Genomic DNA, 22,825 nt, shown 5'->3' on the forward strand with positions numbered 1-22,825 from the left:
TGGAGGTCAAAGGTCATAATGCATAAACTTGCGTCGCCGATGTCATGGAAATGTTGACAGTCGATAATGTTGTTGTTAATGTTATTGTGAGATTTATGCTGACTTTTGGTGAATGAAGTACGTTTAAAGACGCATGAAACGACCACAATGAATACCAACCATAGAAAGAAAAATAATAAGGTATTTTTGTTTGTTTTCGTTTCACATTTTTGGCATGATTTATTTGATAATGATTGATAATTATAATATGTTGACTTGAAAATATGCAATTATTAATATTAGCCTTAACCATGTCCATGCCTTAACTAGTGCATGCTATTTTTTTTTATGCACTTTTTAATTTGTTGAGACTTGAGTGTCTACTGTTTTGGTTTTGTGTTACTGTTTGTAGTAACAAGAATCTTTGTTTAATTGTGACGTAGACCCCCCCCCCCCCCCCAGCCAGTGGGTCATTCCTATTGATTATTGCAATATTGTAAAAGTAAAACTAGGCCTACATGGAATCTCCCCTACATGATAGCACTATGATGACTGTCAAAGTCTCAATTTCGAAAAGAGGAGATATCTAGTTTTTCTTAGACAAGCATCAGTCAGTCCTGTCATTCATTTAAAAATTAAGCATGTGACAGTAGTTAGCCCCATAAATCGGTCAAATCCACTCCATATCCTTGGTCGCAGCACCTTTTGATATAAATCTCTTTTGCATTTTTGTCTGCAACGATCTGCATCATGAAACTTACCAGTCTAAGAAGTTGTAGACAGCCCTACGCCTGAAATTGTTCATTAATCATCACCTGTGTTGAGTAAAAATCAAATGATATTTGAGCGTGAACTTTTCGAAAAATCTCTATGATCTTGACAACTTCGCTCATTTCCAAAGTGCGCACAAGTTCTCATAATTAGTCGGGCTCCCTTAACCACTTCACAATAATGATACAAGCAAATTTCTACTGGTGAAGAAACCCCTACCCGTCTAATTATGAGAATGTAACGATCTTGACAACTTGCTCGTTTTATTTGAGACATTAACTCATAACTCATATTCCAGGCATGGTTGAGTCAACTTGAGATAAGTTATTCTTCAACTTCGAAACTCAAGAGACAAGAAATATCAGGGCTGAGAATGAGATTGAAAAAGCTATTTTAAAAGCATGAAAAATGCTTGAAAAATTTCATGGCTTAAGTAAAAATTTAGATGGGCACTGGCCAGTCGGAACCATGTTAACCTAAGGTAACTTTTGGCTGTTAACCTGTTTCTGTTAAGCAATACTTTTCTATGCTTAGCAAATTTTTGTGCTGATGAAATTGTTTATTAACCCGAATAGTTGAATTTAACATTAATTCCGCAGGGTGGTAGCAACACAGCTCTAGCAGCTGTCGCATTTCAAGATCACATGATGCGTAACCTTTCTCTGTCAGACCCTCTCAAGAAGAAACAAATACATCATGGAGTTCCCAAGAAGCAACTGAAGGAAGTCAAGTCTGTGGTTGACTCCGGGATGAGGCAAGAAGGAGCCAAGACGAAGGGGGCATCCTCAGGGGCAGAGGCGAAGGAATATGTGCTGGACCAGAAGCCACAGCCGATGACTCTTGGTGAGATGCTGATAACATTTGGAATAAGGGAATCAATGTGTGGTGAAGAGGTTTTCAACTAGTGGTTTAAACCCTCCGAGGCCTGGTTCTTGATAGTTTTACCGAGACAAAGTCGAGGTAAATTTTCAAGAATCAGGCCTCGGCGGGTTTAAACGACTAGTTGAAAACCGATTCAACACACTTTGATTTCTATTCATAAATAGCTTTTTGGTCAAAAAGTAAAATAAATGCAAAAATTATAATTGTTCAATGATTTCTTTCAACGCATCACCCCTCCAGCTATGAAATGGTAAGACCCTCGGGTAAACAACTCCTTATAAGAGATTCCTGTGCGCGTTGCGCATATCGCGTGATGTGGCACAACTGTTCCAGCCGTTGCTCTCGACCAATAGGAATGAAGAAACTGTCTTATAAGCACAGGTGCAAGCTCGCGTGTCACGCCCATGTTTCAACACTTTTTACCGGTGTTATATCATCCGTTCAAACAACCCCTTGTGATGCCCTCTCGACCAATCCGGGATAAACTGTCTTAGGTATTTATGAGTACTTTTTCAAAGACTTATTCTTCAGAGGAAAATAGATAATGGTGATACCTTTAACATGTTTAATCTCTTATAAAGAGAGAAGTGAAGATTGACCTTCTTATTGAAATGCGGAATGTCATGAGATTACTCATTCCCAAAGAGCAGGTCAAACAAAATTATGCTAACCAGAGTAAGCTTACCAACCGAAATACCATCATGCCACATGTGCAATTTGTGACTGGTATCCTGCTCATTATTGCTTAGTAGACTTGTATGCCTAAATTTAACCCTAAATTTGACCCAAAATGAGTTATTATGGATAGAAGAAATTCTAACTAACTCATTGTTTGATATTTCTTTGTGTAGCTCAGCGACTGGGGCTTGTAGAGGTTCCTGATCAACCACTCTCCGACTTGGATTGGAGAGATGCTAAGAATAAATCCAATCGCCGTGATGACTCCGACCTTCCATGTGTCATTTGCAAAGAAGAATTTGGCTTACAGCAACAGGTAAAGTTGTCCTTGTATTTTTAGGGGTTTAACATCTTCAAGCGTTTGAGATATCTTATCTAGAGTGTTGGAGTCCTGAGTTCTAATCCTGCCCAAGTTGCTTGTGGATTTTTTTCGGGACCCTTAAGCACTGATTTTCGACACACAGCGGTGAGAGAATAAAATAAAAAATAAAATAAAAACTGAATCCCAATAAGATAGGCATTTCTCTTCCCTTGTAAAATTATTGCACTCTGTGATCGAATTTATTGTTTTTTGTACACCCGAGGGGGAAAAAGGGAGCCGAGGGTATCATTTGCCCCCGAGGGTGTACACAACCCTTGGACCCCATCACAGCGTGCAACAGTTGTTTTGTTATACCATGGTAATAGATTCCTTTCTTTTGGAGGTGATTTTTTGTCATCTCCAACATTACTACATTTAAATTGGCTTAATTAAAAAAGCAGACAACTAGTTGCGAGTTGAATTGTAAAAAACAATGTCTGTTGTCGACAGAAATATTGCTTCACTGTTTCTATGCCATAAAGCAATTTACCTTGTACAGGCGTAATTACAACCTCAAACTCGGGGCTTTTTGTTATCTTGGTTTGTCCAGAGTTGGTGAGTAGTTCCTGATGATGCTTTGTCAACTCTCATTTCAGATGATCAGCACTATAAAGCCAAGACATTCCAGGAGAAACATCTGTTGGGACTCAAGCTGGGGTTTACCATTAGTTTCTTGACTTTTAACGGATCATTTTTCACGGATCATTTTATTATTTATGTTTTTTACGTTTGGGTTACAGGTTCTGCTGTCTTGTTCTCACGTGTTTCATCGGGTAAGTGTACCTACAAACATAAGTTCTTCATCAACTTGTCCCCAAGGTGAAATTTCAAAAAATCAACTTGGACATTGCGGCCTGTTGTAACAGAGCGGTCTAGTTTACCAGCCGGCGGTTTCACCAAACTCTTCCTAACTTAGGATTAATCTTAGGACTTAGGACGAGTAAAGTTCCGTATTCAAATACGTAGGACGCATTGAACCCATCCTAAGTTAGGACGGGTTACTCATCCTAACTCGAGTTAGGATTCATCCTAGCGTTTCGTGAAATCAGCTGCAGATCCCAGCTCTGGTGTTGTTAGCAGCAGGAGGGTGGGTTTGAATCCCGGTCATGACACTTTATGCCCTTGAGAAATGCACTTAAGCATAATTGCCTCAAAAAAGTTGGAAGGTAGTGCATTCTGCTCTACCAGCCAGGCTTATAGAAGTGGATGATACCCATGCCTGTATACTTACGGACTGTAAAGGGGTTACCCTTTCAGTCCAAGGAGTAGGTGGCCAGCAACGTGTCCCTGGTGACAGTTGATTTGTGTTGACAGCTCAGATCAGTTAATTGTGTAACCCTCACCTTGAAGTGGCCGTTTGGCCTTCTGATGACAGGATGTAGGTCCCGATCTCATAAAAGAAACGGGGAAAAAAACATAAACAAAATTCATAAATGAAACCTACAAATCTAGAATCCTAGGGTTGTTTGCATTATCTTTATAGATGCTGGAAATACTGGACAATTTTACTGGGCATAAGAACATTTTTTGCTTAGGGGGACTGTGTCTTGTGACTGGCGCCCTGCATTATTTTTCTAAGCAGAAACTTTCCCAAAGAATATTTGTGGGATGAGGCCAATATATTCCTTCAACTTCTGTTGTTTGTTTACAGAACTGTCTTCAAGCATTTGAACGTTTCACTGGAAAGAAGACGTGCCCAATGTGCAGGAAGGAGCAATACCAAACAAGGGTTATTCACGAAGGTGCTAAACTCCACCGAGTTAAGTGTGCAACAAGGTGAGTCCTGGAATTGGAAGTTTCTTTAGATGTCTTTACTCCCTAGCACTTAATATTTTAAAGGGTAAAATATATGTAGCTCTGAACAGGGCCACATTTTATAGAGCTACCAAAGCAGAAAAAATACAACTCATTTTTTGCGTGCTTACCAGACAAATAAAGACAATGTCTTTTAAGACGTTTGCAAAATGTTTCCAGCTTATCTTTGGTCAGCAGAAATTGTTAGCGCAGAATTTCAGAGCTTGCACGTACGCAAAAAGTGGTGAACGTAAGCGCATAATTTGGTGGTAAGCAGAGCCATGAAATTGGGCCCGGATCAATGTAAATTTTAAAGTAAGTGTATTATTTGAATGTTTGATTTTAGAATCCAGGCGTGTTGGCGAGGCTATGTCGTGCACAGCTGGTATCGCAAACTGAGGCAAACTGTACCACCCAAAGATCCAAGACTACGAAAGAAATTCTATGAAGAAAAGGTACCATATCAATTTCAAAGTGTTTCACAGTAACAACTGGGAAATAATGTATTATTTGGTTGGTACTCTTACACTGATGTACTTTCTGGAATTCTGTGGAAAAAACCCACAGGAAAATCACTTGCGTAGGATTCAAACCCGCAAACTTTGCATTGCTAGAGCAGCTGTCATATCACTAAACCACGGGGCAAGCCAGATGGCTAGAGGCATTTTGAATCTTTAGCAGTACATTCTCGAGTTCTGTGGAAAAAAAATCCACAGGCAAATCACTTGGGTATTATTTGAACCCACGACCTTTGCATTGCTACAGCAGATATGTCTCACCACTAAGACCACCTAGCTAGCTCAATGGATAGAGGCAGTTTGAATCCTAAGTTACAGGTACCGCATCGATTAAAGGGTAAACAAATTTGTTTTTTCTCTATCCCCAATGCAAAAACTTACACCTTGTACTGGGAAATATTTGTCAGTATAAGGTTTGCTTCAGAAGAAAGATTGTTTTTGGAAAGCCAGTGGATCGATAATAGTTTAAAGTATTTCTTTCCCCTTATTTTTTTAAATAATAATAATTATATTAAGTTCTTATATTGCGCATTTCACAACAACCGTTTGATGCACTTTTCATTGCTCCCCTGCTCATTGGGCCAATAACATTCGCTTAATCTTTCTTAGTGTACAACCTGGGCAACCATAGCGCTCCAGAGGCTTTTTCATACCAAATATCAACCTCTACCCTCGCGGGTACCCATTTATACCACTGGGTGTCACGACCAGGACCCAAAACCCACACTCGTGATGACCTCACCACTAGGACTTGAGTTTGATGCTTTTAACCACTGGACCATGACACCCAACATCTTGTGTTTGTTATTTTTACAACAACAGCTCCAGATGATAACAGAGAGACTATTGCGATCGTTTGACACCAAAGTTGATGCCTTCTTGGCCGAGATGGATCGCTCAATCACAGCGAGCAGAGATGTCTTTAAAAATCTTGAAGCATCGACCCTCCGCACAATAACACCAGAAGAATGGGATGGCATTCAACTTAAGGTGAGGTCAAATGTCATTTTGAAACCACTATTCCATCACTCATCTGAGTAGTATTTGAAACTTTGCATGAGTTGGGGGTGGTTCTGGGGAAAGCAGACAATCAGAGCATACTGATCGAAATGTGAGTTGAAACCAACGGTTCTTTGCAGAACACTCAGCTAGTCTTGTCTCCAGCTCTGGATGGTCGTGCTAAGATGAATCCCTAATATAAATGAAGAGGGGGACACAAGCTCACCTGAGACACACAAGATTTCTGGAACAACACAACCGACTGGCTGGTTTATTGCAAAACAGCGTTTAGCATAAAACAGCGTAGATTACAATAACTACAACATTGTAAAGGTTTGCAGTAACACCATTTAATGATAATCTCTAAATGAGTTTGGGTGGTTCTGAAAAGAACTGTTGGTTGGAACCACCCCAATACAACTCATTCAGAGTTTATCATTTAATACATGGTGTTACCGCAAACCTTTACTATATCGTATATTATTTCCACCATGCAAGTTTTAAAATCCTACTAATAACAACAATGTTATTGTGGAGGAATGGCTGATTTAGATAGGGAGAGGGAAGGGGATGTAAGAGGGGATATTTGAGTATGATGTCTTGATCTTGTTGACTGTCTTTGTTCCTGTCTTGGCATCCTCTGGTGTCAATTTTTTTTAAAGGTAGGTTTATAGATTGGGTTTTGTTAAAGCAAGGCTGATTTAAAGGGAAAATTATGAAGGAGGATGCATTGAAAGGCATATGTGAAAGTTTCAGTTGAACATCCATGCTTAGCGAGGTGACGGGTACCAGCAGCAAATCTGAGAAACCGTATAAATGGTTTCTCAGATTCATGTTTTGGGGTGACATCCAAACAGTATTACTTTGAAAGGAATCCTTTCTCTATTTAAATAGTTACTATTAGTAGCTGTCCACTTACCCGGCGTTTACACAGTTGCTTTGGTAGACTTTTGTAATGTGTATTGCAGTTCAAAATCCTTCGTTGTTTTTGAGTGTATTTACTTCCAAGCAACTTTTTGTACTTGCCAGTCAGACATGTCCCTTAATATTTTCCATATATTCATTCAGTCTTTGATTTTGTGTTTGCCATAATTCTTTCAAGTATTTATGTTTTTTGTAGTATTTCCACTCAAGAGCATTGGACGGACTTTACATGCTAGAACAAAGAGATTAATCATTTTGTAGCTATGTTAAGCTGGCTTTGGTAGGACTTCTGATGAAAAAAAGTCAGAACAGACCAACTGAATGAGCTCACCTGGAAGTTGAATGAGGAATATGCAAATAAGATATGTGCATTAATTTGTTGCATTGATATGATTGATTTAATCAGGCAGTTGAGAGAGGCAAAACCGAGTGTCCCATATGCATCATGCCGTTACATTCACAAGACTCAGGTCTCGACTTCCCAGTCTCTGATGAAGACAAACCTAACCAGATGCACAGTGACGCATCCCATGTAACAAGACAGGCCACGCATGGTGATAAACCCGGTGACAAACAGGGTGGGGCTCTCAAACCAGCCCGAAAACAATCATCTGGGGCGCGTACCAAACAGCCAGGCATCACCAGTCGAGCAAGTAAAAGGACAAATGAATCCACAGATAAAGAACTCCAGGAGACTAACATTGAGGCAGCTCAGGGTGACGCACAGACTCCAAGGCGGACGGTGCTGCTTTCCTGTACCCATGTATTCCATCGTGTGTGTCTGGAAGCATTTGAGGAGCTTGCCTTGGCACAGACCAAAGTCTGCCCTGTCTGCAGAGCCGGTTACCAGAAGAGAACTCTTTAAAGACACTGGATCATGGACACTTTTGGTAATTACTCAAAATAACTGTTAGCATAAAAACTTATCTGGTAATGAGCAATGGAGAGCTGTTGGTGAGTATAAAACATTGTGAGAAATGGCTCCCTCTGAAGTAGTGTAGCTTTTCACAGGGAAGTAAATTCTCACTTAAAGCCATTGGACACTTTCGGTTAACAGTATTGTCCCAAGGCCCACGCTTCGTGTATCATAACAAACCTTCGATGACAATCGGCCATCGAAGTCGGGAGAAAATAACGGGAAAACCCACCCTTGTTTCCGCACGTTTCGCCGTGTCATGACATGTGTTTAAAATTAATCAGTAATTCTCGAGAATTGATAATTGTTTTAATGTTTTCCCAAAAAGTAAAGCAATTCATGGAATAATATTTCAAGAGAAGTCTTTTACCATCACCTTCTGTAAACCCTGTAAGTTTTTTTTTTCCTGTTCCGAAAGTGTACAATGGCTTTAAAGGAACATTACAGAATTGGCTTTGCTAACAAAAATGTTGCTGGTAGTGTAAGCACTTTATGTAATCCAGTTTGAGATTGATCAGCCATTTGGGTCACGAGAAATTAGTGAAAAAAAACCATTACTTATTTTGCATGACAATAATGCAAACAAAAAAATGAATAAAACGCTCACTGAGCAATAAACTCCAAACGCAAGGTAAATGATTTATTTCGCCTCAAATATGGCATTTCAGGCAGAAATATTTCAAGGGATGTTTTCTATCATCATCATTAGACCATGTAAGTTTGATGTAAATCTATGATCTTCACGATTTTGTTTTCTTACCAATTCTGTAACATCCCTTTAAATAATAAAGAATTCCGAAAGCACACATTTTCATTGGACATTTTTTAAGTCTTTATGAAACTTTTAAAGGGCACCAATATTTGATAAAAATGATTTTTTCAATTTTTTGCCTATTTTTTACGTGTCAATATTTCCTCAAATATAGCTCATATCCATGGTCAGGTGACATTTAAAAGCATCAGTAAAGCCTACTGCATCTTTTTAGAGCAACTTAAAAATTTGCCAAAATTTGATAAAAGTGCTGGACTTACCCCTCATGATTTTTTTTTAATTTTGGCCTATTTTTTAAGTGTCAATATTTTCTAAAATATATCTTATACCCAGGGTCAAGTGATGTTAAAAGGCATCAGTAGAGCCTACTGAATCTTTTTAGAGCAACTTGAAAATTTGCCAAAATTTGATAAAAACGCTGGACTTAACCCTTTTGATTTTAAAATTTTTTGCCTATTTTTCAAGTGTCAATATTTCCTAAAATAAAGCTTATATCAGGGTCAAGTGACACTTAAAGGCATCAGTATAGCCTACTGCATTATTTTAGGGCAACTTAAAAATTTGCCAAAATTTGAAAACAAAATGCTGGACATACCCCTTTGATTTTTTCAATTTTTTGCTTATTTTTTAAGTGTCAATATTTCCTTAAATATAGCGTATATCCAGGGTCAAGTGACATTTAAAAGCATCAGTAGAGCCTACTGCATCTTTTTAGAGCAACTTGAAATTCGCAAAAACTTGATAAAAATGCTGGACTTACCCCTTATGATTTTTTTAGTTTTTTGCCTATTTTTCAAGTGTCATTATTTCCTAAAACATATCTTATATCTGGGGTCAAGTGACGTTAAAAGGCATCAGTAGAGCCTACTGTATCTTTTTAGAGCAACTTGAAAATTTGCCAAAATGTGATAAAAGTGCTGGACTTAGCCCTTTTGAATTTTTCAATTTTTTGCCTATTTTTCAAGTGTCAATATTTCCTTAAATATATCTGTTATCCAGGTCAAGTGACATTTAAAAGCATCAGTAGAGCCTACTGCATCTTTTTAGAGCAACTTGAAAATAGGCCAAAATTTGATAAAAGTGCTGGACTTGCCCCTTTTGATTTTTTCAATTTTTTGCCTATTTTTCAAGTGTCAATATTTCCTTAAATATATCTTATATTCGGGGGTCAAGTGACATTTAAAGGCATCAGTAGAGCCTACTGCATCTTTTTAGAGCAACTTGAAAATAGGCCAAAATTTGATAAAAATGCTGGACTTGCCCCTTTTGATTTTTTCAATTTTTTGCCAATTTTTCAAGTGTCAATATTTCCTTAAATATATCTTATATTCGGGGGTCAAGTGACATTTAAAGGCATCAGTACAGCCTGCTGTATCTTTTTAGAGCAACTTGAAAATTTGCCAAAATTTGATAAAAGTGCTGGACCTACCCCTTATGATTTTTGTTTTTTGGCCCATTTTTCAAGTGTCAATATTTCCTAAAATAAAGCTTATATCTGGGGTCAAGTGACATTTAAAGGCATCAGAAGAGCCTACTGCATCTTTTTAGAGCAACTTGAAATTTGCCAAAATTTGATAAAAGTGCTGGACTTACCCCTTATGATTTTTTAGTTTTTTGGCCCATTTTTCAAGTGTCAATACTTCCTAAAATAAAGCTTATATCTGGGGTCAAGTGACATTTAAAGGCATCAGAAGAGCCTACTGCATCTTTTTAGAGCAACTTGAAAATTGGCCGAAATTTGAAAAAAAATGCTGGACTTACCCCTTATGATTTTTGTTTTTTGGCCCATTTTTCAAGTGTCAATATTTCCTAAAATAAAGCTTATATCTGGGTTCAAGAGACATTTAAAGGCCGCAGTAGAGCCTACTGCATCTTTTAGGAGCAACTTGAAAACTGGCCAAAATTTGATAAAAATGCTGGTTCCCTTATGACGACTTTTTCAACTTTTGGCCTATTTTTCAAGTGGTATAATTTCCTTAAATATAGCTTATATCCAGGGTCAAGTGACGTTAAAAGGCATCAGTAGAGCCTACTGCATCACTTAAAGGGAAGGTACTCGTTTGGTAGTTACTCAAAACAAATATTAACTTAAAAACCGACTTGGTAACGAGCATTGAAGAGCTGTTGATAGTATAAAACATTGTTGGAAATAACTCCCTCTGAAGTATTAACTTAGTTTTTGAGAAAGAGGTTATTGCTCACTTAAATAATAAAAGACTTCTAGCTAGAAGTCTTTTATTCCTATCTGAAAGCACTCAAAGTCATCCAATAAGGGTGTTTTTTCTTTCATCATTTTCTCGCAACTTTGATGACCAATTAAGCCCAAATTTTCACAGGCTCGTTATTTTATGGTCATGATGGGATACATTGAGTGAGAAGACTGGTTTTTGACAGTTACCAAACGTGTACTTTCCCTTCAAACATAAAGGTATCAACCAAGTTTCATTTAAATCACATCAGATATAAGTCTTGGTGCCAGATGTTTTAACAATGGGATGCAACTTTTTAACATAAACTATCAAGTAATAAACCACAATGGAAACTGACGGGATAAGCTTTTAAAAAGTTAAAAACATATTAACTTATTTTAGAATGTGATTTTAGAATCACAACAGTGAAGAGATAAGGAACAAAAAACTCTCTTGCACCAAGACTCATTAGATATTAGTATTAACTTTGGACAGTTTACAGACTCTGATTGGTCAAAATCTGATCACATGGGGATGTATTAAAGGCAGTGGACACTTTTGGTAATTACTCAAAATATTTATTAGCACAAAACCTAACTTGGTAACGAGTAATGTGGAGAGGTTGATGGTATAAAACATTTAATATTTACTCTTACTTAAATTTACTACACATTGATTATGCATGTGTTGAAAGGGAGTTACTTTTGGTAGTTACTTCAAAAATTAAAGACCATAAAAACTTAATTGGTAAATAGCCTTTGATTGCTGATATCGGGATGGGGGAAAACCACAAACCCTCCTAATAAGGGGAAAAACATGGGTATAATAGACTGTGCAAGTCTCACGCATTATCAAACTGACTTGGGACCTGGTTGGTTCAACATGCATTGCTTCAACACATGAAGGAAACAAATTTGTGCACTTTTGGTGCCAATGTTAAAATCAGCGCGAGACTTGCATTGTCTATTTACAGAAGTGCATAATATCAAACAAGTTCATGTCTTGGTGCAAGAAGTTTTTTTCACGTTTTTGGTAGTGTCTCACAATGCATAGGCATCACAACAACTTCACCATTTTAAAGCATTCGCTAGTAGCCCTGAACCAGCCTCTTGCACCAATACTATAATCAGATTACAAACTGAAGTAGAGTTTTTTAAAGTTCGCACTAGATACATACTTACATAATTCTTAAACAGAGTACATTTTAATAACCTTATCTTAAAACATAATGGGCTTTTGTTATGTTTTGACCATCTAGTTCCCTGTTTGCACTGTGCACGCTGAATGTCAAAGGTCTAATTCTCATTGCGTATAGAGGGGCACGTTTATTTCATCCAAGCCTCCGTTTGGCTAGTTATGTGAATTGATCAGGGGAACAAGATGGCCACAACTTGATAAATGGCTATAGGTTCACAAGGCTGTGTCCGAATTGGTGTCTACAGCTCTGGCTACGGCTAGCTTTACGCATCATCATGCATTGAAAAACACTGTTTATTACAGTCGCAGCCGGAATCATAGCTGCAAATTCGGATACAGCCAAAGTCTCAGGGCCCAATTTCATAAAGCTGTTAAGTAGAAGTTACTGCTTGACAAATTTGTTTGACAAGCAAGAAGTGAATGGGGCACCAGCCACAGCAGTGCAAACTTTTGGCTGGTAGCCTGTTTCTGCTGAGCATTAATATTCTGTGCGTAGCAACTTTTTCTGCTTTCTGGCTTTATGAAATTGGGCCCTGGATGTCACTTCCGGTTATACGCCTCTCTTAATATCTATGCATGACGTCATAATTCGACTAAAAAATGAGGCTATAGACGCACCTCCGCCACCACTTGGAGTGGCTGCGCCCATAGCCTCGTTTTGGGTTAGCATTGTGATGTACCTCATGCATAGATGTCAAGAGAGGCGCATAGTGTGGCCCTTGTGATCCGGATGATGCTGATCGTTATCTTGATTAGACTTGCTCCAGTCAGTCTTCAGCTCTTGGTTGCATGATTCTCAATCCAGCCAGAGCCTTCCCTGCATCTCTGTTGTCATCTCAGGCTGATGTTATCTTCCAAGACTCTTGTCCAATCTGCGGATGGAAAGGACGGAACTGTTTATTATTTGATCACTTTAACCAAGTAGGTATTTCAAACTTTGCATCATTTTAGGTGAGGTTTGCCATGGCACCATGTATCAACCTCGTTTAGAAGTGTGGATTGTGAAAAGAACGGGTGGTTGTTAACCACTGATTGTTTTCAGAACCAACACCACTTTGACTGAATGGTTTTTAACAAGGTCAGCTTCAACTAGTATCTGAAACATACCATTTCAATCCCACCCTTACTTTGATTCACATCAAGTCTTTGTTTTTTAAGGAAGCTACATGTACCCAATTTGGCCCACATAAAACTTTTCCAGTATAAAATTTAACATCTTGAATTATTTGTTTGGATTGATCCTTTGTGTATAGGAATTTCATTGAAGTAATGTCACCTTAAGTCTGGACTGATTTTACACAACTGTATTTGTCTTATTAGTAGGGGTGTGAAAGTAGGAGTAGGGTCTGCTCTAGCCCGACACTTTATATAATGGTGTGTCGTGGCCAAGCGTTCTAGTTCACTGGATCCAAGCACTGCCGTTTTCAGCAGCAGAGTGTGGGTTCGAATGCTGGTCACAACACTAGTGCCCTTGAGCAAGGCACTTAATACCATAATTGCTCTGTAAAAAATTGGGAAGGTGGTGCATTCTGTTCAACCAGTCAGGCTCCCTAATTGATGATACCCATGCCTACATCCTTATGGACTGTGAAGAGGGTAACCCTGTTTCAGTGAAACCCTGTTTCAGCAAAACCTTGTTTCAGCAAAACCTTGTTTCAGCGAAACCCCATTACAGCAAGCCCCTGGTGGCATTTGATTGGAGTGGCTGTAATACAGCCTTCTGATGTTAGGCAATCTCTCTCAAAAAAATAAAAATAAATAAAAATAAATCAAGTACCTGTATAAGAGACAGGGTGTAGACAGTGGAGTAACTAAGGCTCCCTCGCTGTAGGCGTTTGTACTATGAACACAAACATAGATGCACTTCACAGTCGGGTTCGCCACTTAGATCGCCATCATGCACCAGGAAACTGCAGGGAAATGAAACAAAGTAAAATTGTTTAACAACATTTGTCGAAAAATGTTCAGATTTTGGGAAGCAATTCAGAACTAATAATATTCCATACACACTTTTCTAGCAAGCATCTCAAGCATCTCATCAGTTTAGTTGCTCCTTTGAAGAATTTCAGTCCAATTAGACGAAGATTTCCCTTTTTTTTATAAAGATTATTTCCATCGTTTGTACCAATAAAATATCCAAGCAGCTTTGGCTTGCAGTGAATTCCTTGCTAAGAATAAATATGGCCCAAGTATGTGGCCAGGTGTTTCAAAATAAATCTTTGTTGGTGCACAGAAGACGCACGTTCTTCGTTTCCCCTTTCTTTGATAACCAATGATGCGTAGGGTCAATGAGGGGTGCAAAGTAATTAAGAGCACGACCACTTTATAACTCTGGTCACTCAGCTCTGGTCTGACATGATTCTACTGCATCTCTAAAGAAGACCGCGTTTCTTAACATTGTCTTGAGCCAATGTGGCAGGTTTGGAACTGGCTCGGTGGTGTTTTCCCCCTTACAGGGACGAACCTGACACACAGTTCAGGAAAGCTGTCTTGTGTTGCGGTATTTCTTGTCAAACTTTGCCTTCTAACTTTAATCGATCCACTACTAAGTTCCTTGCTGTGCCTAAGATTTAACTACCAGCCTGCATCATCGCGGAGTAATTAATTACTCATCTAAGTTGAAGATTTCAAGTCCAATAAGTAGGAGATCAAATTTATTTGATCACTGCTTCCACAACTTGGAAAGAGAGACATTTTGTAAAAACTCTCTTTTGGTAATTGACTTCATGTCAAACTTTACTTTGTAACATAAACTGATACATTACCAAATTCCTTGCCATTCCTGAAGTTCAAACTGCCAGACTGCATCAGTGAGTAGCAGTTCACCCTTCTGGTATCTGTGCAAATAAAGAAGTTCTGAAGACAAGTAACAAGTTGATAGTTATAAACCATTTTAATAAACAAAAATTGAACTTGGATATGTTCATAAAGTGTAATCTTTCTGACCAATGGCTGTGAGATAAATCTTTGACAAATATTGTTTCCAGTTGTTTGTATCTATTTACATCAAAACTACTTGAGATGATTATTATACTCAGTAGAATATCTTCCAGTTAGTGAAAGAAACTTTCTCAAATTCAATCCAAATTTGTCTTACAACAAAACATTGATAAAAAGTTAAATCAGTGAAGTTGTCTTTTGAAGATGACAAGTCCATCATGTGTAGTAGATTTAATTTGTAAATTTTTCCTTCCAATCAGTTGTGCAAATGCCCAAGCAGCTTGGGGTGGGAGACAATTTGTAAAAGCTCTTTTGTGGTAATTCACTTCAAGTCGAACTGTACCTTGTAACATAAATTGATACATTACCAAATTCATTACCACGCCTTGAGTTCAAACTGCCAAACTACATCAACGAATGGTAGTTCATCACTTCTGGCATCTGTGCAAATGAAGACAGTAACAGGAAAAGTTGGTAATTTTAGAATAAAAATATGTTAATTAAACTCAAAGGAACTTAAATCTGTTGCTATTGTATGAACTTTCTGTCTAATGCCTGTGGGATTACTTTTGGTTGATTGTTTCCAGTTTTGTTTGTGCCAACTTAAATCAAAGCAAGTTGAGATGAATGCAACTAATATCTTCAAGTTGAAAGAAACTTTCTAGAATGGATCAAGTTTAATCCAACCTTTTTTTTAACATCAAACATCTTTAAGATGTGAAATTGGTGAAGTTGCTCCTTTGAAGATTTCAAGTCCAATGACTAGGAGAAATAAGTTGATGGCTGCTTCTAATCGTTTGTACCAATGCCTAAGCAGCTTGGCGCAAGAAACAGCCTCTTACAGTAAGATTTCTTATAGTAATTCACTTCTAGTCAAACTTTACCGCGTAACTTAAACTAATACATTACCAAATTTCTTGCCATGCCTGAAGTTCAAACTGCAAGACTGCATCAACAAATGGTATCCGTGCAAATGAAGAATGTATCTGAAGACAATAGGAAATAATACATATGCAGTTAACAACTGTGACCACTGTTTGAAATTGTTTGTATCCTTTAATATTCTAAAAACTTGAGATGACGGAGAGATGACGGAGAGAGACAGAGAGAGAGAAAAGAGTTTTGTAGAACAACACTAATTCTTTGAAAAGTTTGAACCCAAGCAACCAATAAAATTTAATCTAAACTTTTCTAAACACAAGGAAGGTGCTATCAGTTTAGTCCTTTGAAGATTTTATGTCCAATGTGTTCTTAGAGAACTTTCTTTCTTTATTCTAATACTGCGGAGTAGATTAATCAGATGTTCGGGAGACTTCTCAGGCTGTCCTGCTTTTTAACTTGGCCGGAAGGTATAGAAAATTGCCAGGACTACTTCTTTAGATTATAGAATGATACATTACCAAACTCCTTGCCATTCCTGAAGTTCAAACTGCCAGACTGCATAAGTGAGTAGCATCATCTCTGTATCTGCAAATGAAGAAGTACTGAAGACAAGTTAACAAATTGATAGATGTAAACCATGTTTACCAACAAAATTGAACTCCGATCTACTGTTGTTAAAAGATAATCGAGATAAATAATTTTGACTATTATTTCCAACTGTTTGTATCATTTAAAATCCCAACAACTTGAGGTGGGAGAGAGAATTGGTAGAATAATTTCAAAACTTTTGAAGTTTGAAAGCCATCAAAATGTTTCTAATCACCAAGACCTTTAGGAAGTTATTGAAATCACTTTTGTTAGTCCTTTTGCAAATTTTGAGCCAAATGTGTGGGAGATTTTTGCATGACTTCTTTCAATTATTTGGACAGGTAATAACATCCAAGGAGCTTGGGTGAGGGAAAGTGTGTAAAAGCTCTCCTGGGGTATTTCACTTCCAGTCAAAAGTTAAATTGTTTATAAATTTATACACTACCAAAATGCTTGCTAGGCCTGAAGATGTGTGATCTGCAAGAAAACAAACAAATTGTGGTTTTATTGGCAGTAAAGAAAAAATATGGTGATAGTTGGACGAGAAAATTGGTTATTGGCTGCAAAGGGAAAGTTTGGTTAATGGCTGTGAAGGGAAACTTTGGTTAATGACTGTGAAGGGAAACTTTGGTTACTGGCTGTGAATCGAAACTTTGGTTATTGGCTGTGAAGGGAAACTTTGGTTAATGGCTGTGAACGGAAACTTTGGTTATTGGCTGTGAACGGAAACTTTGGTTATTGGCTGTAAAGGGAAACTTGGGTTATTGGCTGTAAAGGGAAAGTTTGGTTATTCACTGGGAATGGAAACTTTGGTTAATGGCTGTAAAGGGAAACTTTGGTTATTGGCTGTAAAGGGAAACTTTGGTTATTCACTGGGAATGGAAACTTTGGTTAATGGCTGCAATAACCTATCTTTCTGAAAGTTTGTATACACTCAGCGCCTTGAGTACCTTGTTTGGTAGATACGTGCGCTATATAAGACTTCGATATTATTAGTATTATTAAAGGGAAACTTTGGTTATTGGCTGTAAAGGGAAACTTTGGTTAATGGCTGTGAAGGGAAACTTTGGTTAATGGCTGTAAAGGGAAACTTTGGTTAATGGCTGTAAAGGGAAACTTTGGTTAATGGCTGTAAAGGGAAACTTTGGTTAATGGCTGTAAAGGGAAACTTTGGTTAATGGCTGTAAAGGGAAACTTTGGTTAATGGCTGTAAAGGGAAATTTTGGTTAATGGCTGTAAAGGGAAACTTTGGTTATTGGCTGCGAAGGGAAACTTTGGTTATTGGCTGTAAAGGGAAACTTTGGTTATTGGCTGCAAAGGGAAACTTTGGTTATTGGCTGCAAAGGGAAACTTTGGTTATTGGTGTGTATACCTACCCCGACCTCACCAAAACTTACACATGGTGAGCTCATGATACTTAACCTGTTGGCACTCCGTGTACTTCTGGTAAACCTCACTGACTGGTACCTCTTAGACCTTGTGTCATCATCTCGAGCGTCTTCCTCACTTCTAGCTTTCAACTGGACTATGACAGCCAAGTCAAACTGTCATAGACTATATACTTAAGTTCTAGGCCAATTCTATGCCCTTCTTATCGTCTTACCATTATACGTACCAAAATCACCTTTAACATCATGAGAGGACGCCTTCATTGGTTCTCTCCTTTCTTGTGTCTCCTCCTTTTTTCTCCTCTTCTTTTTAATTTTTTTTTAACATGCTCTGCAGCACATTGCCTGCCTGTGTGCTGTTTACCTGCCAGGCGCTCCTGCCTGCCTTTGCGCTGCCTGCCTGCCTGCCATGCACGGCTGTAAAAACTATTTGTTTTGGAAACTAGCTTTTTGGTGTTGCTATGCTTACTTGTAATTTCTATCACAAATCAATCAATATATTTCATTTGTCTGCAATATTAAACGATTAATTTACGTGAACCAAATTAACCATTTAAATATTCCTAACTGAAAGAAATCATTGATTGATTGGTGTATATTGCAAGTGTTCCATGTCGACATGGTGTAAAACTATTGTTGAGCGATTTAAGGGGAAAAGCGTTTTGTTTCTGGTTATTTCATCTTGAAATGGTATTACTGTAGAACATTTTAAGTTTAGTCAGTTTGTGAAATATGCACATACTGATTTTTAATTTACAAAGTTTTGTGCTTTTTTTGGCTAACTTTACTTACTGTGGGGAAAAAATATTTGTTTGCTAAAGTTAAATCTCCCTAAATACTTCAGTATGTTCCTTAATGTGAAACGATGAGTTCTTATAAACCATTTAAAGTCCATGTTGTTTAAACTAAGTGTATAGATTTTTAAAATTACTTTGAACAATGTGTAATTCCTTAGAAGTTTAACAACTTTTTTAAAATGATTTTTGGGGTTGAACAAAGAATTGACTAGAGTGGGATTCGAACCAACGACCTCCGGATTAACGTGGTCGTTGGTTCGAATCCCACTCTAGTCAATTCTTTGTTCAACCCCAAAAATCATTTACAAATTTACCCAGTCAGTTTCCCTTGTGGTTTATATTGATAACTTTTTTAAAAGACAAAAGTTTCTCTAAGTGAACATGGTTATGCTAAAAATAAGCAAATTAATCATGTCAATGTAAAATGACAACAAAACAATGTCATCAGTTTCTTTCGAACCCGGGAAAGTTGCAAGAGAAAAATTATGCATCACTCTGGCTACGACCAAAATGCCCAAACATCAAGAAAACTCTTTCAGAAAAAAAATGGATGACATCACCATTGACAATAATTGACAAGTACCGAGCTGAACAACATGTAAGGACGAGAAATGGGGTTTAACTTTTGCTTACAAGAAGCTGCCTTCTTAAAGTTTGCCAGCTCTCAATGGCCGCAAACCCCAGCACTTAAGTTCTAGGCCTATTTATGTCATATTCTATTCTAACCGTCTTACCATTATACATACCAAAATCGCCTTTAACATCAAGGGGTCTTCTTTGCTCCTCCTTTTTTCTTGCTCCTTTTTTTTAGGGGGACAATAAATGCTCACATCCTGTTGAAAAAGGCCTAAAAACCAAGCATGCGCACCTCAACTATTTCAATTGATGAAATTTACTCATCAGAAATATTAAACGGTTAATTTAGCTGATCTAAATTAAACATTTTAATATTCCTAACTGAACATAAATTCATCACCTAGGAAGTATGGGTTGCTAAGTTAGGAGCACCTAGGTAATGAATTATTTCTTTTTACAGAGTAGAATTTTATTCTTTCCCCGCCCCACCCAATTTACTTTATTTACATAAAAATAAGTATAAACTTTATTCACCAGAAATATTAAACATTTAATTAAGCTGTCTTAATTAACCATTTTAATATTCCTTACTGAATAAATTTCAAACTTGAAGAAAAGAAGCAGAGAATTATTTTAGTTTTTAAAACCTTTGAGCTTTTTTGTTTATCGCTGTATGTAATTTTGTTTTTAAGAAATTTACAAACTTATACCAAGGTTTTTCATGCCTTTTATATGGCTTGTTTTTTAGTTTTTGTTTTAGTTTCTGGGAACACTTATCAGTGATATTTTGATATTCTCACGATTGAGTCTTTCTTGAAGGAAAAATGGTATATATTGTATGATAACATAGTTTGCTGTTACGAAATACTAGAGAAAACCATTGAGTGATTTATTTTTCCTTATTTGAAATGGGGAATTAGTTAATTATAAAAAGATACATATTTTGTGTATGAACTATTGCAATTTTCTAATTTTTTGTTTAGGCTCCTTAAAAATGCAAAATGGTTTCTTAGTCAATACCTTAATTTGTTTTCTGACCAATTATTAATCATTGCAAAGTACATCTTTAAAATGTCAACAAAACATGATCAACAGCTTCTTTCAACCTGGGAAATATTCCAAGAGAATTTTTTTTACTTCAATGCATCACTCTGGCCACGACCAAAATGCCCCGACAACCAAGAAAATCCTCTCAGAAAAAATAGTGGATGACATCAACCATTGACCAAATTTGTAGACAACATCAACAAGGATGAGAAAAGTTACCTGCTAGTTATTGGGAATTAAGAAATGGAGTTAGAGTTTTGCTTACCACTTAACGTCATCTTAATGATCTTTGCTTACCACTAGACGACTTGAACTTGTAGCCACACACATACCACACAATCCACAGATAAAAGTTTTAAAGTTCAAAAAGTGTTCGGTTTTGGAACACAAAACCAAAAGTCACTTTTAAAGTTCTCGTCTTGTCATGCTTGTCACTTGGACGAATTGTAGCCACACACATACCACACAATCCACAGATAAAAGTTTTAAAGTTCTGACAAACAGTCGGCAAAAAGTGTTCGGTTTTGGAACACAAAACCAAAGGTCACTTTTAAAGTTATTGTCTTATCACTTGGACGACTTCTACTCTAGCCTCATGGACGACTTGTTGCTTAGGATGGACGACTTGTAGCCACAACCATACCACACAATCCACAGATAAAAGTTAACAAGTTCTGACAATAGTCAGCAAAACGTGGGTCTATAATAAACAGTTCTCAAACTCAATATCGCAAGTCCGCTTTCAAAGTTCTGACAACAGTCAGCAAAAACAAAAAAGTCTCTAGAAACAGTAATTCAGTAATTCAGTTATAGTGTAGAGCTTCTCACGCCAACTCTGACGGAGCTCGCAAGCAAAAAGCGAAAGTTCAACAGGAGAATGAGTCGATTTAAGTGTTCAATTCCTCCATTTCTGGTCGTCTTCAGAAGAATGTTCAAACTCCTGGACCTCTCCAGCTCTACTCGCAAGCTCAACATCAAAGTTGGTTCATGCCACCAGCGAGTTGGTTGTGTACACCGGTGACAATGTTCTATCTAACTTCGAGGAATTCTCCACCCAGCGAAAACTCCTAGGGAAAAACTCCGCGGGAGTTCTCAAGCCGGGCTGTAAACTCGACTACAAAATTAGACCACAGTGAGATGTGCTCATAAAAAAGAGAGACTTGGGCGATATACTTGACCAAAAGTCCTCATGTCAGGAGTCACTTTCCTTCAGCAAATTCAAGTACATTTTACCTTCAGAATGTCGTAGGTAATGTCCCTAAGTACGACAAGAGACTGATACAGTTTGTTTTACATTGTAAAGACTGAAATTTCTATGATAAAGTTCAACCGAAACGCGAGTACAAAAATAGTAATACAGCCAAGTGTAGAGTAGCCATGTTGTCCGTCCGCCGTCCCGTGTGAAACTAAAACCATGCGGTCTTGCTCAGTCTTTTTTCTATGCTAAAAGCGCAAAGACGATAAATCTGCACATCAATGCCGATTTGGCTTGCATTATACTGAATTCGCTTGGTGACAATCTTGGCCAATAACATTGTGCGGATCTGGGCCAATAACAATGTGTGGAATTTCTTGAATTGGAAAAAATCTCAACCTGAATGAATAATAGACCCGCCCTGTTGCATCATGCACTAAATACAACTTGTGAATACAGCTCTAAAATGCCGGGTGGTTCGATTCCCAACCACAGGGGCCCTGATTTTATTTCGCTCCATGTTGAGACTCAAGAGCGCCCATATTGAATTAAATGTGTTATCGTCGGTGATGGAAAACAAAATAGTCATTAAAGTACTATTGAATTGGCGTGGTTACAATCTCGTCAAATTACATTGTCGTAATTTCTTGAATGGGAAGAAATCTCAACCCGAATGAATAATAGACCCGCCCTGTTGTCTTTTTGGGACAGCTGTTTATAAGTCACTGAATACAACTTGTAAATGCCGCTCTAAAATGAGGGAGGTTCGATTCACACTCACGGGGACACCGACTTTTGTTCCCTCCACGGTGAGATGACAATAAAGAGCGCCAACAAATGTGCTATCGTCGATGTTGGAAGTAAATAAAATTAAATTAATAATCATTCAAAATGCTACGTTCGCATTATGGTTGATCTGACCCACAACAACAATTTATTTTTTTAAATTTCATTGGATACAACAATTGTTTCTTTGGCTACACGTGCAGTCACGTAGGCCAAGCTTTCCATATCTGTGTTTTGATTGTCAGAGGTAATTATGGGTGCAGCTGTCAGCATTACCCCGGACCAATCAAAAAGCTTACTTTCGGTCGTCTGCACGCAGTGTGCAACGTGTACGTGAAGTGAAACTAGGCTAATGTTATAGTATGGACGTGGATTGAAATAGGCTCAACATGGCAGGGCCCAATTTTATAAATAATGTAAGCATAAAAAATGGCTAAGCAAAGCAGTGTATTGCTTAACAAAATCTGGTTACCAGCCCAAATTCGAAACTGTATGCGAATACAGTTCTAGAGTGCACCACTATGATACTTTGATTAGCAAAGAAATTTGCTAAGCAGTTTTTTCTACTTAACAGCTTGATAAAATTTGGTCCAGGGCTAAATATTATAAAGCCCGTCAGCACACAATCTTTCTCAGCACAAACAAA

At 37.7% G+C, this 22,825-nt stretch overlaps 1 protein-coding gene and 1 long non-coding RNA gene across 4 annotated transcripts; one reads left to right on the forward strand and one right to left on the reverse strand.

Annotated features, from left to right (window-relative positions):
- The first annotated feature begins 52 nt into the window (after window positions 1-52).
- Window positions 53-7,838, forward strand: LOC117288599 (RING finger protein 32-like). Its single transcript, XM_033769516.1, has 9 exons — window positions 53-180; window positions 1,350-1,593; window positions 2,484-2,626; window positions 3,412-3,444; window positions 4,323-4,447; window positions 4,812-4,920; window positions 5,806-5,973; window positions 7,313-7,376; window positions 7,617-7,838. The coding sequence occupies exons 1-9, from the start codon at window positions 148-150 to the stop codon at window positions 7,769-7,771; spliced, it is 1,074 nt and encodes a 357-aa protein (XP_033625407.1). The 5' UTR covers window positions 53-147; the 3' UTR covers window positions 7,772-7,838.
- Window positions 7,839-11,351: 3,513 nt separating this feature from the next.
- Window positions 11,352-18,733, reverse strand: LOC117288600. Of its 3 annotated transcripts, none has more exons than XR_004518890.1 (4): window positions 16,321-18,733; window positions 15,830-15,906; window positions 13,758-15,361; window positions 11,352-12,852 (listed from the first exon to the last, which is right to left on the reverse strand). It is a non-coding gene; the product is annotated as an uncharacterized LOC117288600 (long non-coding RNA). The 3 variants fall into 3 exon arrangements; XR_004518889.1 differs by having other exon boundaries at window positions 13,758-13,890; window positions 14,746-15,361; window positions 15,830-18,733; XR_004518888.1 differs by having other exon boundaries at window positions 15,830-18,733.
- Between the last annotated feature and the right edge of the window lie 4,092 nt (window positions 18,734-22,825).

The sequence above is a fragment of the Asterias rubens genome, chromosome 3, assembly GCF_902459465.1.
Source record: "Asterias rubens chromosome 3, eAstRub1.3, whole genome shotgun sequence".
Classification (NCBI taxonomy): Eukaryota; Metazoa; Echinodermata; class Asteroidea; order Forcipulatida; family Asteriidae; genus Asterias; species Asterias rubens.